The sequence below is a fragment of the Oncorhynchus mykiss genome, chromosome 16, assembly GCF_057628025.1.
Source record: "Oncorhynchus mykiss isolate SJ-2025 chromosome 16, ASM5762802v1, whole genome shotgun sequence".
Taxonomy (NCBI): Eukaryota; Metazoa; Chordata; class Actinopteri; order Salmoniformes; family Salmonidae; genus Oncorhynchus; species Oncorhynchus mykiss.
In genome coordinates, this window is record NC_143037.1 from 54214524 (window position 1) to 54234326 (window position 19803).

Here is a 19803-nt window from a genome sequence, read left to right on the forward strand (position 1 = left end):
ACATGTGGTATACGGTCTGATATACCACGGCTTTCAGCCAATCAGCATTCAGGTCTCGAACCACCCAGTTTATAATATCCAATAAGTCATTTTACATTAGGGATGTTGAATATATTTCATATGTAGAGTTATAGAAATAATCTGATCAGTTATACTGTATGTACGTGTGATTGAATTAGACAGACAGACAGATGCAGGCAGGCAGGCAGGCAGGAAGAGCAAACTTCAGGGTAAGTTGGTAGACTGACAACCCCCCTGGGTGCTTTACATAGACGGGTTTGGTTTGAGAGAGATCTGGGAGGAAATTAGCTTATGAGGTTTATGAGGCAATGAGGCTCTTTATCTACAGTACCTCTCCACAGTGGGTACTACTCCCCAGCTAGCACAGTGGATCTGGGCCGATTCCGACTGAGAGTTGGGGCACTCGGCTGAGAGTCAGACTCGGCCAACGTCATGTGGGCCGGCTTCAGCAGTATTACTTATGGCTAGGATGTTGGGATTGAGCTCGGGCTGATTCCGGTGTGAGTTATCTGCCCCAAATGTATTACTTGAGGCTCGGACCGATTGGGGCTACTCTCTGACATATTATATACACTACCGTTCAGAAGTTTGGGGTCACTTAGAAATGTCCTTGTTTTTGAAAGAACTCATTTTATGTCCATTAAAATAACATACAATTTATCAGAAATACAGTGTAGACATTGTTAATGTTGTAAATGACTATTGTAGCTGGAAACAGCTAATTTTTTAATGGAATATATACATAGACTGATGAGTTTCAGAAGAAGGTTCATTGTTTCTGGCCATTTTGAGCCCATAATCAAACCCACAAATGCTGATGCTTCAGATACTCAAATAGTCTAAAGGCCAGTTTTATTGCTTCTTTAATTAGAACACCAGTTTTCAGCTGTGCTAACATAATTGCAAAAGGGTTTTCCCTTTTTTTTTTCAATTAGCCATTAAAATGAAAAACTTGGATTAGCTAACACAACGTGCCATTGGAACACAGGCTTGATGGTTCCTGATATTGCGCCTCTGTATGCCTACTGTATGTAGATATTCCATAAAAAAATCTGCCGTTTCCAGCTACAATAGTCACTTACAACATTAACAATGTCTACACTGTATTTCTGATTAATTTGATGTCATTTTAATGGACCAAAACTTTGTTTTTGAACGGTAGTGTAATTAACATTTCATTATTTATTTTTCCATATTTTCTCATTGTTTCTGTGATAAAAATTTTAAAAAATTACATTTAAATTAAATTCTTTAAGAATTCTGCGTAGTATTTTAGTGCTTTCATACTTGTGCAAAGCAATTGATGAGCATTAAAAACGTTGTGGATGAAGCCTCCTGAGTGGCACAGTGGTCTAAGACACTGCGTCACAGTGCAAACTGCATTGCTACAGATGCTGGTTTGAGACCCGTGCCGGCCGCCACCGGGAGACCCACGAGGCGACGCACAATTGGCCTGAGTTAGGGGAAGGTTTGGCCGGCCGGGGCTGGCTTTATCCCATCGTGCTGTGGCGGGCCAGGCGCATGCATGCTGACACGGTCACCAGGTGTATAGTGTTTCCTCTGACACAAGATGTTTTTTTTGTGGATGGCTATAATTTGTATAAAATTTTAATATTTAAAATGACTAAATCGGGTAATTTTGTATACATTTATTTTATTTGCATCGGGCAGCTTCTTGGGGGATTCTGGTAAAATGCCAGCAATGTCGGCTGAATTCCGGTAGACCCGACGGAAATGGCCGATGTACTTGGACCGATTCTGGGCAGTTTTGATTCCGGGCCGAGTGACAACCGATTCCGGGCCGATTCAATCCGTTCCGGCCCCCCGGAAGAGGGACGCTTCTGGGCGGATTCCTCATTGTTAGCTGGGTCATATTCAAATTGTTAATTTGTTAATTTGTGTTGTTTCCCTAAATCCACACCTATAATTATTAGACAAACTCCCCAGCATGACTTTAGGCAGACAGTCTGTTGTGTTTGAAATTTTATTAATAGCAACATCAGAGTACTAAATGTACAGAGGACGAATCCAATGAGAATCGCATTTACAGTGCTTGCAAATACAGAGCTTAGAAGTACAAGAGTAACCAAATCAAGATCACCTGGAAATTCAAACGTTACCAATACCTACAAAAAGAAGAGAGATGTGATCCATAAGACACAAAATAAAAGTATACAACATTTAGCTGACACAGAAACTTACTGTTTATAGTACAGTCCTTCTGTGTGCGTATGTGTGTATGTGTGTAGTATATTCATAGATCTTATACAAAATTAACATAGGTACTCATTGATATATTAAACACAAATATAAAAGTTTAAGAGTCACAAAGTACAAATTTTCAGTTGTTATGGCAACAAGACTTCAGTCAGTTCTGTGTAGTTGTAGTAGTAGTATGGATTCTTGTGATTGTTTCTCTGAACAAATTGTTGTTGTGTGGCGCCGTGTGAAAAAAAAACACCAGAAAGAAAAATATGTCGTCTCGGTCAGGTGTATGTGTGTGTGTCTATCGTTTAGCTTTGTGAATGATTTCAATACCTGAAGAAACCTCTTCCCAATATCTCCCAGACATATATCGGCTTGGCTTCGTCTTCTCTGAGAGAGTGGCAAGGCAATGCTGAGGCAATGCCTCACTGTCAGGGCTGACTCTGTTCCATTCTGACGACCTGTCCAGTGATAACCATGTATCGATTGAGTCGTGCTATCTCAAATATCAACGTTAAACCAGTTCAGATCAATATACACTCCATTTTCAAGGCGTCATACTGAATGTCAGTCCGAGGCCCTTTTTTGTGCAGTGGCATATAGCTATGCTCATAGGCAGATGCGTTTCATGTAACCAGACTCCGCTTGACCCAAAATGGCCGTATAGGAAACGGTGACGTCATTAAATGATAGTTCAAGTCATTGACACTATTGATAAGCACTGGTGATCATGTCAGTAGAATAGCTCTTATGAATAGAAAAATAAAAACATGATCTGGGAGGAGAATCGGAGCCCTCCGCTTTAGATACAGTTTAAGCGCACAATACGTGAAGTCATAATAACATGACGAGGGAAGCAGTGTGTGAACGAATGACCCTATGTAATGCAAAAATATGCACCCAAAAACAACCCAGACACCGTATTTATTCCCTTTCTTTCAGAACAACTAGGGGTGTCCGTAACATCCCTGTGCCGAAACTAGCCTGTGGCCAGAAGAATTCTAATGATATCAATCAGTCACAATGTTCATTATCATAACATGTCCTCCCCCATCAGTATAGTGCCATATTGAAATACTTTAAGTCTGAACCCCCTGGCCTGTGATTAGACTGAGAAACAAGACAGATTGATTATTTTAGTTCTGGAGTGTTCATCATATCTCATAGATAGAAAAGGCCTCATGGGCCATTGAGACGTCAGGCATACGTCAGGCATACAACTAATATTCAATACGATATTGACATGAAGCGAAATACTGCCCAATATGTGTGTGACATCTGCTTTCCTCTTGCTGATGGCACTGACTGACTGCATCCTTTTGTTAATTGACAGTTTGTTTGTCATAGGTGACACATTGGGGACATTCTGTACCGTTAGTGTCAGGGATCACTGAAGAGACAGCTAGAGCAGATATGTCTCTTATGTAGACATTTGTTTGTTCACAAAAGGTGTTCAGTCTTTGGTGTCGACTTCATATTTCTCTGATCTTACTCCCCCTCCCATTCAGAGTATACACAAGTCATCTTCACAGTCAAGTGGGCTAACTGTGAAATCAACAATGACATAAAATAGTCATGTTAATGTATGTCCAAGTTGCCTAAAATGATAACTTAGTGTTACACATTGTGAAAAATAAATAGGTTTTGCATGAGCTAGGTATGTTCTTTCGTGTTTCCTGATTTTGACCTGCCACAAGAATTGATAACCTCAAACAACTTTCTTGAAACACCGATACAAGGTATCAGGTCAAATGTGGAGGAAGGATGAGTGTACCGTGAACACGTTAGTGAACTACAGCACAGGTCTGGTTCAGTGCATCATATTCTTCATAACAGATTGAGCAGAGAATCATGGTTATTGTAGTTGGCATTGATATTTCACACTGAGGGAAGAACTGAAATCCTGTAAGTGGCTTATGTCAAGTTACATTTTCTTTGCCATTCCAGTGCTAGTTTAGGTACTCAAGTGACGACCCTAAAGAAAGGTATGTACACACTACATTTTGAAGTCCTATGGGCGTATTACCATTCATATTTCAAGACACTTGAGAGAGTTATGATATTAATGTTGCAAGGTGCAAGGCTTTCACATGTAACAATTTCACAGTATATCAGGAATTTAAGAAATGTGCATTCAGGACAATGTAATATCACGTTTTGATAATTGATTGAGAGCATATACGAACATCTGAGGCTCGTAGACAGCACTCGAGGAACCTTTCACATGAAAGGAATTGTGCCACTGATATTCCTATGATGTCTCAAACTTCCTTTAGAATATTGAGGCAAAAATATCCAAAGGTGTTCATGAGAGGGGAGAATTTTGTGGAAAACAATTAGCGGTATTTCAGTCATCATCATATGAAAGATAGACATAATTACATACCCAATACATTTCAGTACAAGCATAAAATAATGTACTTGTTCTCTGCATATGCATCGGCAGGTGTCCTTTTTTTCAATCTTGCCAGTGTTACCATTGCATCAATGAGTGGTTTACCATGAAAGGGGAGTGAAATATTTACACTAAAAACCCATTGAACCCTTAATCTTTTGTTTTCTTTACTACTCTATTTCTTTCTGATAATGTACCTAGAACTTCAACTCATGCTTAATAATATTGGGGTCATAGGTCTAATAGTTTCCCCTGCCTTTAAAGAGAAAAATAACACGTCTAGATCTCTAGAGTAGTTACATGTAGTAAATATTACAACGCAAATTCTTTAAAAAGAAACTCAGTTTCAGTGTCTGACTTTCTCTCATTCCAATTATTATTGGGTTAACATTACTTCCCTTTTCACCATGACTAATCATATTTCCAGAAGCAAATAGAATTCCTATGAAAATGGTGTGTCAGCATTTGATAATTGCACATTGTTTACCAACCAAACCCAAGGCAGCAGCATTCTGATCTCTGCCTAGTATACAATCAAAATAACTTCTCACGTCTGTGTAGATTCTCATGGACGGTAGCTCTGTAACCTTTCACAACCCAAATCCTTGATCAGTATTTAAAATATTGCAGCTTCTATTTAAGTATTGTATTAGTTAGCTAAATATATAATACAAGTACTGCTTGAAAGTGCAGGTAGGAAGCTTGGCACAATGTTAGTTTGTGTTGTGAAAGAAATACTGTAGTTACACATGTAAACAAAGACACTATCCCCGACCTAGCTGAACCTTACCCAAAAAGGGACAGGTCTTTAAAAATAGAACACACCTGTACACAAATAGAAGCAAATATATATAAAATACATTTACACATGTATAATATACAGTAATTTAGTAACCCTCTGACTATCAGGATAACACTCTTCATTCCAAAAATATATGTTGACGTAACTCAACCTCAACGTACATGTTGGGCCAAATTGGCATTGTCATTCATGGTGTTTTGGTGTGTGAGGGGAGAGAATAGTGTACATGGAGTCAATATTGCACCGCAGCCTCTGATCCAAGGTCAGTTCTTTACCCCTCCAGGTGCATAAACATATGATTTAGTGATTTAGGCTAACTCATCTCGGACCTATACTAAAGGTCTACTTCTGCCTTGAGCTCAGGGAACAGAATAGCAGAAGCCTGAATCTTGTTTGTCTCCTTGAGTAAGTGCAGATCTCAACCCAGGACAGAATCCAGTCCATCTTTACATCTGTACATATTGCGTTCCACACAAAATAATTGCAATCGAGTGTTGTTGTTTTTTGTGCTTTCTACCAACCCACTAGTGTAATGAAAGATTTTTTGCATTGTCCAAGTGTCCTGACTTACCAAATATGGAATTGAATTAACTGATCAATTAATTAATGTATTACATGTGGCCCAGACTTATTGTTTTTGATTGGCTGCTCCCAATCCCCCTGGTTCTGCATCTCATTGATGATGCTGGAGGTTTTGACGAGGCAAACACACTGATATTCCACAAGCACACATCCATGAGCAACCCCCACGCACCAGGAAAGTACATTCCTGTACAGCACTTGGCATGAAAGAGCTGAGATTGTATTCCTTCATACAGTAGAGGTGAGCTTTAGGGAGGAACATTATTATACATGGTTGTGACTGCATTCACAGTGCAAGATATACAGCTAATTTGGACCTAATTTGAAGGGATACCTTTTTTTTTTTAATTGCTGGAGGGGGATGTGCAGATATCAATTTCTTGATTGCATGCATTTCTGACATTATGGTATAGAAAAGACTACTTCCAATTGTAAATACGTCACACACCTTTATAAATCTCCTGTGTGAGGAGATGTTAATATGATCATTCCAATTATAATTTCAATTAGCATGTGCTTGATAAATACAACACAAAAAAAGTATTACAATTCCCCAAAAATACACACAATAGTGGCCTTAGAAGCACTGTTTGAAGAATCTGAACCTTAGTTATTTTAATATATAATCCCTGAATAATTAGGTACAGCACATTCACTTTTTCTACATTTTGTTACTTTACAGCCTTATTCTAAAATTAATTTAAAAAATCTCAAATCTAAACATAATACCCTATAATGACAAGAGAAAGTTTTTTAAATACATTTTTGCAAATGTATTAAGTATTCAGACCCTTTGCTAAAATACTCAAAATTGAGCTCAGGTGCATCCTGTTAACATTGATCATCCTTGAGATGTTTCTACAACTTGAGCACCAGTGGAGATGGGAGAGCCTTATAGAAGGACAACCATCTCTGCAGCACTCCACAGTCAGGCCTTTATGGTAGAGTGGCCAGACGGATGCCACTCCTCAGTAAAAGGCACATGACAGCCCGCTTGGAGTTTGCCAAAAGGCACCTAAAGGACTCTCAGACCATGAGAAACAAGATTCTCTGGTCTGATGAAACCAAGATTGAACTCTTTGGCCTGAATCCCAAGCATCACTTCTGGAGTAGATCTGGCACAATTCCTACGGTGAAGCATGGTGGTGGCAGCATTATGCTGTGGGGATGTTTTTCAGAGGCAGGGACTGGGAGACTAGCCAGGATCGAGGGAAAGATGAATGGAGCAAAGTACAGAGAGATCAATGTTGAAAACCTGCTCCAGAGCGCTCAGAACCTCAGACTGGGGTGAAGGTTCACCTTCCAACAGGACAACGACCCTAAGCTCACAGCCAAGACAGCACTGGAGTGGCTTTGGGACAAGTCTCTGAATGTCCTTGAGTGGCCTAGCCAGAGCCCGGACTTGAACCCAAACATCTCTGGAGAGACCTAAATATAGGTGTGCAGCAACACTCCCCATCCAACCTGACAGAGCTTGAGAGGATCTGCAGAGAAGAATCTGAGAAACTCCCCAATACAGGTGTGCCAAGCTTGTAGCGTCATACCCAAGAAGACTTGAGACTGTAATCGCTGTCAAAGGTGCTTCAACAAAGTACTGAGTAAAGGGTCTGAATACTTATGGAAATGTCATTTCAGTTGTTTATTTTAATACATTTGCGAAAATGTCCAAAAACCTGTTTTTGCTTTGTCATAATGGGGTCTTGTGTGTAGATTGAGGAGGGGGAAAAAATATCAATTTTAGAATAAGGCTGTAACATAACAAAATGTGGAAAAAGTGAAGGGGTCTGAATACTTTCCGAATGCACTGTAGTTGAGAGGAGATATTCAATATTTCTCACTAACCGTAATTGTAGAGTTAGAATAATTATATTCTTACAAGTTAATTCTAAATTGACACCCTTGTGCAGTACTGCTCATATCCTACCACCACTCATATAGTAACTTATCATGTCTTATCACTTGTGAATAATGCTTGGGATGGAAGATGAAATGAAGACTTATATATTAGACATGACCTGAGTCAGTACATATGTAAACATACTGCTAATTCTCTCTATTTGCCTTAGCTATCTGGATAACCATTCAGATTGAACTGACCACAACAGGATATAGGGTATGTACTGTTCGACAGCCATCGAGACAGAAGTTTTGAAGAAATGTAGTAAGCACAATCAAAAACCACTGGGAAATAGGTCATACCGAATGGGGAATTAATCTGGGCTTGGATTCGATACGTGTTTTGAAATCGTCCCCTTTGCTTTAATATCTGATTGGACAGCGGGACGTCATTAACAGTCCAAACATTGTGTGGCATGGGAACTGCACTGCTTGGGTTGTGACTGACCTCTTTTTTATGTATAAAAATAGACAGACTATTCTGGTTTTAAAATGGGACCTTAAACAATGCCTTAAATGTAAGTGTTGGATAAAGCATTTAACATTATTCTTTTTTTTCTTCTTGGCCTCAATGAATAGTGCTTCATATAATAAACATTTTTGGGACTTTGCAACACAATTCTTAAAACTACATCAGAAAAGATATTCAAATACTTATAACATTTTTTTTCTTCACTTTTCTTTAAAAAAAGATGGAGTTGGGTTGATACAGAGTTAATATAGCAATATTTTAGTTGTCCATAAATTGTTGTCGAAAGTTCCTTCTGTACAGATTGTGGCACATAGTGGCATTATTGGCACATTGTTCAGTAATACAGCTCAGTTTCTTCCACTGTGAGCAGCGTCTCAGAGTCTCCTAGCTCTCCAAGGCAGCTAGTCTTCTTCAAGGTGTCGCTGACGTCAATGGTCTTCCCCTACACATCCAGTAATATAGCTACACATTAACTCTAACTACATATCTAAACTACCACAGGTCTCTGGATAATAATATGAAGTGGCAGCGGTATGGCTGCTCGGTTTGTCATCATTTTTAGAAAAATAAATATCTTCATCAGTGTCCAGAGAGAGAGAGTTCCCACTATCTTACAAAATTGGCCATTGTTTGAGTCACTTCTTTCTCATGGTTGGAAAAGTTTACCAAAGTGTCCTGTGGAGAAAAATCATGACATACTTCATTAAAATTGTCAAAATATCTGTAGAAAATCAATAGGTTTGAAGCAGTAGTTGGAGCAAAATAAGCATTTATGTGTCAAACTCATCATAGATCACATCAAATAGCCTACAGCATGTGCCATAACTCCCAGTTGTAAGTACCATGTCACAATGCACCCACACTGCAATACATAGTATATGCTCATCGAACTACCATGGCGCTCCACGTCTTTTAAGACTGCCGTGCTGGAAGGAAGAACTGGGGCGTTTGGGTTCTCTCTCTAAGATCAATGTTTGTATAGATACAATGGTTTTGGGCCTCTTCCTTATTCTATGGTACCTGCAGGCTTTCTATTCCTTTCTGAATCTGGGTCAATAACAGACGTGTGGCCCCCTGGTATTTCAGCCACACTCTGGGCCGGAGCATGTGTTTAACTTTCCCGCTTTGAATTTCAAATGGAGGCAGTCCAGCCTATCGTGATGCATAAAAAAATGCAGGAAAGTCAAGTGAAAGTGCCCCTTTCCCATAACAAAACATTCAAACAATATTGCACTGACCACATGAATGAGGGCTGCAACTTCATAAATGCTTAATATGTTTCATAAAGGCAAATAAAGACACACTAGGTTGTCGAAGGGAATGAAGCAAACATAATCAAGCCTAAACTTCTAATAAACATTTTGAATTATAATAGCTAATGAATGACCTTTGGTGATCTTGCCATTTAAATTGCATTTAGCAAGGCAGTTTATGAAAAATCATCAACGAAATAACAACCATATGCCAAGTTCCCTTCTATTCCCAAACTGGGACAAAAATCACCCAGGGACCAAGGGGGAAAAGTGGTACTCACCAGAGCATAAATACAGGAAGTCTATTCCACCCACGTGACGTAAAAAAGACTTCAACTGGTCAGCAGGAGATCTCAAACCACTTCTCTGACACAAAGGCCACAGGAATCAGCTGCCTTTCAGTGGGAGAAGGTCTGTAGGACAAAGGATTGAGACAAAAAGACAGTGAGAACCTGATAGTTACTCATCAACTAAGTCCAGGACACACTCTTATAGAGGTACTTTGGAAAGGAAACCATACCAGTTACATTTGACCCTCTCACCAGGCTCGAATTTGACTCTCACGATATTACCTTACTTAGAATATCTCAACAGCATGGGATATTAGGTGAGAAGGACATGTCCAATAAGAATCCCTATTGTAAAATATCTAGGGTGATGACAACTAGGGTATTAACTTCAGATAGAATGATTATAGATTTTTGTTATTATATAAGGACATGCTTACCCATGCATTACATGAAACCGAAACAGTAAATGACTCCACCAATGCAACAGACATACATTTCAAGATCTGTATTATCACATTTTCAATGTAGCACATCAAAATAAATAAAAAATAATAAACCCCAATGAGTCGTGCACAACCCATGTCCAAATTACTTGCAAGCTTGCTTAAACCCGTTGGCACGCGTTGGAGCTCAACAGAAATGAAGACAGACAAAGTCCCGAAGCACCCCACCGTTGTGGTTACTCACTACTCCTAGATATTTCCTCAGTGAAGTATGGCAGTATGGCACCGAACAGGTGTCCTCACAATATCCCCAGCAAGCACAGCTATCAATGCACACAGTGCTCCTTAGCAGCAACAGATATCCCATGGAAACATGAACTCGTTAATCTTCCACAAGCAATTCTCTCCAGGTCTCGCACGTTGCTAGGCTAACCACGAGGCTGTCAAATACCTCCACGATGAGACGGTAGCTTCAGTCTCTACTAAGTTTTTCTTAACAAAATAATAATACTCTTATAAAATAAAAATTTCCCTTCAAAACTCAGTAGGTATGGGGTTTGTTCTATTTTATCGTCTTCTTTCTAGTTTTTCTTCACCAGCACTGATAATGTCTCTCCATCTTTCTTTCTTTCCAACCCCTCTCTTTCTTCCCCAGGCCTCCTGTTAACCAGGTCAACTCTCCCATTGGCTCCCTTAGTGGTCAAAACTTAAACCTTAAAGTAAACCAACCTATTCACTTGTACATTAAATAAATATTTATTCAAAAGAAATGCATTAACAGCATTGCAATTCAATCCCCTTTTAAATGTAATACCAATTATTTATAACACTATACTTGGTTTTAACAAGGGTATTACATACAAGAGGGATTTACACCACTTCCCAAAGATAGGGCCAGGACTTTTTCCCAAATATGTGATTTTACCAGGAAAAACTCAACAGTGAGAGGGAAGCACTTAAACTGACCCAGAAACCTAAAGCCAAGAGCAATTTAAAGCCGACATACCTATTTCCATTGTAGGTGGTCTTGTATATAGGGGTCTGTTGGATCATCTCGTCCGTGTAGACGGGCACGGCGGTGCGCACACACTCGTGCGAGCACTGCAGGCTGTCGTTGTAGGCGGTGAAGATGTCCACCTTGCTGGGCACGCGGGCAGGGGTGAAGTCGGTCAGGTTCTGACAGCTCTCCTCCTGCTGATGGATCTTCCGCTGATGGCTACTGTGACGGCCATTCCCCGACTGTGCACAGCTACAAAAACACGTACCAAAGACAAAAAACAAACATAAAATCATACCTTGTACCACTGGATGAGTGGCTCTGGTAAGAGCTTCATTGGCATTTCAAAAGTGGTGTATTGTGTGTCGGGAAGTAGTTGCAAAGTAAAGGAATCTTTCCTACCAGTTTTTAAGGACAAGTGTAGTTATCAAGGCTGCGATGACCATAATGAGAGACACAGTGATTGTAATAATCTGGTGAACTGCCAGACCTGCAAAGAGACAAAGACACAAAACACACAGAAACGCTTAGTTCCGAAGGGAACTGTTTTAAAGGCAGGTGGTGATTTGCAATGTTATAGAAAACTATATAGTGATATTTTAAAGATGTTTTTGAATGAGGATATGTGCTCCACATTGCACCTAGGGTGACCACATGTCCCGGATTGTGTGGGACAGTTACGCATTTTGTCCCGCGTCCTGCAACCAAACCATCATGTCCCCCATTTTATCAACAAATTCAAACACCACTCATTTAGAAAAAAAGGTTGATTTGTCCTCTATTTCAGTCAAAATTTCCAACCTGTCTCTTGAAGTCATGTTGCGCTTATGAAAAGATACACACTTAGTATACCAAACATTAAGAACACCTGTTCTTTCCATGATTTAGACTGATCAGGTGAATCCAGGTGAAAGCTATGATCCCTTATTGATGTCACTTGTTAAATCCACTTCAATCAGTGGAGATGAAGGGGAGGCGACAGGTTAAAGAAGTATTTTCAAGTCTTGAAATAATTGAGATATGGATTGTGTTTGTGTGCCATTCAGAGGGTGAATGGTCAAGCCAAAAGGATTTGAACGGGGTATGGTAGTAGGTGCCAGGTACAACGGTTTGTGTCACGAACTGCAACGCTGCTGCTGCGTTTTTCAAGCATAACCATTTTCCGTGTATCAAGAATGGTCCACCACTCAAAGAACATCCAGCCATCTTGACAACTGTGTGAAGCATTGGAGTCAACACGGGCCAGCATCCCTGTGGGACACTTTGGAAACCTTGTAGAGTTCATACCTCGATGAATTGAGGATGTGCTGAGGGAAAAAAGGGGGGTGGGGGGTTCAACTCAATATTAGGAAGGTGTTCCTAATGTTTGGTATACTCAGTGTCAGGGGTGCAACTTTGGTTTTAGAAGTGGGGGGGCATATTATTATTATTTGTATTTATTTTTATCAGCCGGATAAACACTCCAAACATCCTACCCGGCCGCTCGGAGGCGTCAGCAGGGTCCTAAAGCACACCGTTGCCTCGTTTTGTATCACATTCCAATTATTCAACTGGGGGGATTTCAGAATGTGGACATGTGGACATGTCCCCCCGTACCCAGTGAAAGTTGCGCACCTTCTCAGTGTATGGATGTGGTAGCCTAAATCTACTGATAATGTTAAACACTCGTTGTTGACTTCTAAAATTCTGCACCGTGCTAAGATGAGACGTAGGCCTACCTTCAACTAATCGTATTTATAAAATACTTTCGAGCTAAATTCCACCTAAACTTGGAAAGTACAGTTAGGCTTAACACAAAAAGTAAGTAAATAGCCATATTAGACTGACTGATATGAGGTAATTTAGTCAAACTTGTGAGGCTCTCCATGCTCATTAGTTGCTCTCCATGCTCATTAGTTGCTCATTCAACATATTTTCTGCAACCTTTTCATAAAACACTCACGTGGTCTCTCATTTCTGCATCCCCAACTTTTCCGGGAGGTAAAAGAGTAGGCTAGGTGCGCTTCATTTGCTCATTCCGTGCAACAGACTGCAGGGGTGTAGTGCTGCCAAAGCATTGGTGACTCTACCACTTCTCCAAATGGTGCTTGTTTAGTAAAGTTACATCAAAGCTGAATCAATGTCTCGGAAGTTCACACAATGATTCATTAGTATTCTACATAATATAACCAAATGTAATAGCATAGTATAACATTACTGGCTAGGTTTCCATCCAATTTGCGACAGATTTTCATGCGAATATTCTAAAATCTGCATAAAACAATATGCAAATATTTCCACCAGAGATGTGTTTCCATCACACTGAAATGTTGCAGTTAGTGATGACATAGTTCACATAATAACTTTTGCCATTAAATTAAATTCTCATGTACCAAATGAAAAATACAAGTTAAGTGATTTCCAGAGCATTTTCAACTCTACTGATGGTTTCCTCACAAAAACTGTTGCATTATACAGCAAACATGCCCACTCTGGTCTTGGCACAGGTGCTCTAGCCAACAGCTGGCAGATACAGTGCAGGTAGGCTACTTACATTATGAGATTATTATGGAGAAGAGCCATATTATTTATATTTGTCAAGCATCGTTATCCATGTCACCAGAATAAGACTCTCATTATTTATTGGTAAGGAGCATCAAATCAAATTAAATCACATCAAATTTTATTAGTCAAATGCACCGAACACAACAGGTGTAGATCTTACTGAAATTCTTACTTACGAGCCCCTAACCAACAGCGCAGTTTTAAAAAATACGGATAAGAATAAGAAATAAAAGTAACAAGTAATTAAAGAGCAGCAGTAAAATAACAATAGCGAGACTATATACAGGGGTGTACCGGTACAGAGTCAATGTGCAGGGGCACCGGTTAGTCGAGGTAAAATGTACATATTGCACATTCACCACCCTGTGAAGTTCATCATAACTTATTTCATCTGTAGATAAATTAGTATTCTTTTTATTTAACTAGGCAAGTCAGTTAAGAATAAATTCTTATTTACAATGACGGCCTAGGAACAGTGGGTTAACTGCCTTGTTCAGGGACAGAACAACAGCTTTTTACCTTGTCAGCTCGGAGATTCAATTTAGCAACCTTTCGCTTACTGGCCCAACACTCTAACCACTAGGCTACCTGCCGCCCCTAGGCTACCTGCCGCCCCTAGTCTACCTGCCGCCCCTAGACTACCTGCCTCCCCAATAAAAAACTGCATGCTTTCCCGAATCATAGGGGGAGGACCACACAACATATCATTGCATGACTCCAAGTTTACTTCAATATGATGGTTATTATTTCAATATTTGCGCATAAAGGAGTTTCGAACGACATTTCTCGCATAATTAATTTTACAGATACAAAAATATCCAACTATGTCGTAGAAACAAATTGTCTGTCTGCATTTATAAAATTGCAGTGGCATTTCATGTTTCCATTAGTCCGGTCGTGACTTTTTTCATGACTCAGGTAATTCATCTGCATGGAATGCTTGGATGGAAACGTGGTTACTGTTACAAAAAAAAACACATTTCGTATGAGATTTTAGGATGGTTAGCTAGTCAGAACAAATTATCCTGTGGCCAAAACTCAACAGGGAGTGCAACTAGGCAGAATGTGCTTTGGTGCTGCCAAATGTGTTTATTAATGTAGGCTACACTGTCCCGCAAATGTCCCGCAAAATCAACCTGTTGTCCTGCATTTGCGTATTTTATATGTGGTCACCCTAATTGCACCAAGGGCAATCAACTCAAAGTCAGAGGAAGATATCTGTGGTGAGTTTTACTTTAGGTATTGATAAAGATATGATTATTCTCTTTATTAAATAACAGAACATTAAAATATTCAAATGAAGCCACGCACCCACATGTTCGATTAGAGTTATTTTATAACTTTTACAACTTCTCTTGAACTGGTGGACACCTTTAAACTTCCTTTGAGTTTCTTAACACTTTCCTGATTCCCTATTAGTGAATTCAAAGCCCTAATGCTTGTCACTTGTCAAGGTTTGTCAGTTTACCTCAAAAATACCTCTAATTCAGTTGAAATACAAATATACATGTTTTTTTATCTTTGCCCAAGCTTTTTTTGATGGACCCATACAGTTTTTAAGTTCATATTTCGAGTTAGCTATGTTTCAACAGCCTCTGGCATGGCTTGCATTAGCCTCATTGGACCAAAATTAATTAAACCAATGGGGAATGTTACATTTTGTTTTCCTCACCACACATCTAAATTATAATGTTTTGAATATTGAAGTCTGTGTACTTTGAATCAATTCAATTTGTGTGTAACAACCAATTATTTATATATACACTAGATGACTGATAAGTGTCGCTGTGTTGAAGCAACCGTGCCTCCATCTTGGCACTGCCCCACCATTGGCAGCAGCATACCACCCTGCATCCTACTACTGGCTTGTCTCTGAAGCCAAGTAGGGTTGGTCCTGGTCGGTCCCTGAATGGGAAGCCAGAAGCTACTGGAAGTGGTGTAGAGGGCCAGTAGGGGGCTCTCTGGTCTAAGGAGATATTACCCTGCGTAGGGTGCCGTCAGTCCACATTTTGTAATGTTACAGACAGAATTCAAAATGAATTGAACGTCAGTTACAACCCCAAAAATCTAATAAACACAGAAACTGATTGGATTTACAAAAAGTCATTAAAAGGAAGGTAATTTATATCTTTAAATCCAATAACATGGTGAAATGTTTTGTTGATTTCATGTTCAATTCACATTAGTTGACAACTCAACCAAATGCAAATCAAAACTAGATGTTTAACTGACATCTGTGCCCAGTGGGAAGACTGTAATGAGAACAAAAAATAAACATTTGCACATTTCTACAGGGCAAATTACATTGTCCAGTGTTGCCCCCTTTCTGAGTTTTGGGTCACAACCCTCCATCCCTAAATCTCCCTCCACCAATCGCAGCCTTGCTGTTGCACAACGGCAATTCACAATAATTCACCAGTAGTGGGCCACATGCAGCAGAACGCAAAGCCCTTCATGATGAAAATGTCCTCATGGGCCCATACATCCAGACCCTCTCATCAGCCAATTGTCTGCTGATCCAGGCCAATTTGTCTTAGGAATATCTCAAAAGGAGCTGCCACTCCTCACGGACCTGCCAACGCTCCTGGTGTCTGCTAGCTGGCTCGTGGTACTCTAGCTCCCTCATTGTGCTGCATATGCACTTGGATAGCAAACTTCTGTGGGCAGGGCACAAAGCAGCCAGGTCAACCTTGGACGACTGATATCTCTGGCTGGCTCAGGAAAGCCTCCTTTCCTTCGCTGCAATCACAGTCCCTCTGCAGCAAAGGCACTTTCACTTATCTGGCATTTGCATTTCTCGCTCTCGCTCTGCTCGCTCCTCTCCCTCCCGTCCTGTCTGACATCAAGGCTGAAGTTGAAAGTGTGGAGTAATAAATGAACAGCTGTCCAAGTTCATGGATAATATAGCTTGCCCTTGAACTTCATCAATAGTCTACGTCTCCATAGAGAATTGTTTCGTTTTACATTTGTGTCAGCGTGAAAGGCTTTTCTGGCAGAGATTTCCGGCTTAATAATCAATATCAGGCTGAAGCCCTGGCCATACAAACCCAGTCTTAGGTCTCATTTTGACCTAATTTCAGGGCAGTGCATTAAGCAGAAAAGATTAAGTCAGATAATGACTCCACTGACACAACCGAGAGTCAGTCCAGACTATTCTCTATTCCCGTCCAGACCTGCCAGCTGAAGGGAGAAATATTTGGCCCTGCTAGCTCAAACTCATTGTGCTCTGGCAGCGAGGCTTAAAAATCACCTTTGGCAGTCACCTTGCTTTAGAGGTGCTGGGTTAGGTTTTATTTGGATGAATCAGTGCCAGACAAGAGAGGGGGAGAAAAGAGAGAGAGGAATAGAGAGAGCTACACCAATGCTCTCAGAGAGAACAAAATGAGGTTTTCACCTTTGTGGTCTTGACAGTTTGATGAACATGCCATTGACAAGCACTGTGTTTTAATCAAATCGCCCCCACTACCTGGCTTTATTAAAAGAATAGCTGGTGCAGCCCACGTTTGTTGCTGATATCATATTCTATCAAACACATTCAGCTTAACATAAATATATACCTATGTCTATGCACATCCAGTTCATTAAATAGTAGTGGATACAAGCCAAGGCCAGCATCCCAGAGTCGCCTCTTCACTGTTGACATTGAGACTGGTGTTTTGCGGGTACTATTTAATGAAGCTGCCAGTTGAGGAATTGTGAGGCGTCTGTTTCTCAAACTAGACAATCTACTGTACTTGTCCTCTTGCTCAGTTGTGCACCGGGGCCTCCCACTCCTCTTTCTATTCTGGTTAGAATCAGTTTGTGCTGTTCTGGGAAGGGAGTAGTACACAGCGTTGTATGAGATCTCCAGTTTATTGGCAATTTCTCACATGGAATAGCCTTCATTTCTCAGAAGAAGAATAGACTGAAGAGTTTCGGAAGAAAGTTAATTATTTCTGGCCATTTTGAGCCTGTAATCAAACCCACAAACGCTGATGCTCCAGATACTCAACTAGTCTAAAGAAAGCCAGTTGTATTGCTTCTTTAATCTGAACAAAAGTTTTCAGATGTACTAACATAGATCAATTAGCCTTTTAAAATGAAAAACGTGCCATTGGCTAACAAAGCTAACAAAACGTGCCATTGGAACACAGGAGTGATGGTTGCTGATAATGGGCCTCTGTACGCCTATGTAGATATTCCATAAAAAATAATCTAAAATAGTTTCCAGCTAGAATAGTCATTTACAACATTATCAATGTCTACACTGTGTTTCTGATAAATTGTATGTTATTTTAATGGACAAAAAATTAGTTTTTCTTTCAAAAACAAGGACCTTTCTAGGTGACCCCAAACTTTTGAACGGAGTGTATATCTGTGGCAAAATACCACAGCCAGTTGATAAAAAGCTAGCAACACTATAGTTCTTAACTCAGCCTGGTCTCTTGACATAGCATAGACTAGACGTAGCATAGTAAATGTAAATCTGAATATGATATGTTATGTTTGGTATGGTTACATAAGACAGAAGGTTACTTAAGGCAAAAAATAAAAGTAAGGTGTTTGGTTGGGTTGGATGGATGGATGGATGGATATATGATATGACTGTCTAGCAACCCAAAGGTTTGGTGTTCAAATCTCATCATGGACAACTTTAGCAACTACTTATTACTTTTGAGCTACTTTGCAACTACTTAGTATTGTAGGAAACACTTACCCTAACCCTAACCTTAACCTTTTAACCTAACTCCTAACCCTAACCTTAACCCTGACCTTAATCCTAACCTAGCTAACGTTAGTGTTAGCCACCTAGCCAATGGTAGCCACAACAAATTGCAATTAGTAACATATTATACCATTTGTTATTCATAACATATCATACAAAACGGATGATGGACATCCACAAAGTAAACTATACTATGCGAAACGTAACATATACTGATGGAAGTGGGCTGGATTTACATTTACTATGTTACATCTACCCCTGAGTCCAGGCTGCTTAACTGGCCAAAATAAGAACCATATTCTAGCCAACCTCGATAACGAAACGGGACACTGATATTGAGCTGAAAACTCTTACCTGTTAAGTCAATGGTACCAGAAGCAAACAGTGTATTTAGTAAAGAAACCATCCACTCTGTGCTCTCCATAGAGATAGAGAGGACTCATCTTCGTCTCTGTGCCATTTTAGTGTCTGTGACAGCATACAGTAGGCAGTCCCATTCAGGCAATTTCCATTTGAAGTAGTCAATTTTCTTCTTCATGATTGGCTGATCCCTCCTGATGACCCAGTTGACTACATTAAAATAGTGGAAGCACTCATTGACGCTGCTCATGTTACAATGGCTTTTTGGCCACTAAAGGTCTCTATCATTCTCTATGATGCTCCTCAATAACTGAACATTGGCTTTGCTTCACATTACAGCGGTTTACCCTCTCTAACATCTGTGTTCCCGATAGCAGAGCCTGTCAATTTTACAGCCTGGCTATTTGAATTGCTTGTGGGCAGCGATTTGGTACTCTTATAATACCATTTGTACACAGACCGCCTTCGAGCGGTTTGTCCTCCCAAAATTGCCTCAATAACGAATGCATAGTTAAGGCATAGTTAAGTACTAATGCCACCGTACGGCTGCATCCGCTAGCAGCTTAAAAGCTCATGAAAAATGTAAATGGAGCCGTTGTGCAGATCGAGCCAGCCAACGCACTCCCTCCCACCCACCCACTGCAAATGTCCGGAATCTGCCTCTCATTTATAATGCATTAAACTTCCTGGAGAGTGTGAGGGGTGACATGTAGTAGAACCCACCTATCCCGTCCGTTCTCCTCCGTGGCCCCTCTCCAATCCATCCTCCCATGCGTGGTACTTGAGGGAAGGGAGGGATGGGGCGGGGGAAACCTTCTATCGAAGCCTGCTGATGGCT

The 19803-nt window shown here is 40.2% G+C and overlaps 1 protein-coding gene across 1 annotated transcript in view; it reads right to left on the reverse strand.

Moving 5' to 3' along the window:
* Positions 1-6434: 6434 nt before the first annotated feature.
* The window catches only part of ajap1 (adherens junctions associated protein 1), an 83077-nt gene continuing 69708 nt past the window's right edge, over positions 6435-19803 (reverse strand). The window contains exons 3-6 of the mRNA XM_021566322.3: positions 11759-11846; positions 11366-11608; positions 9908-10039; positions 6435-9048 (exon numbers count right to left, since the gene is read on the reverse strand). Coding sequence (XP_021421997.1) covers positions 9967-10039; positions 11366-11608; positions 11759-11846 — 404 coding nt within the window. The 3' untranslated portion in view covers positions 6435-9048; positions 9908-9966. The remainder of the gene's footprint in view (positions 9049-9907; positions 10040-11365; positions 11609-11758; positions 11847-19803) is intronic.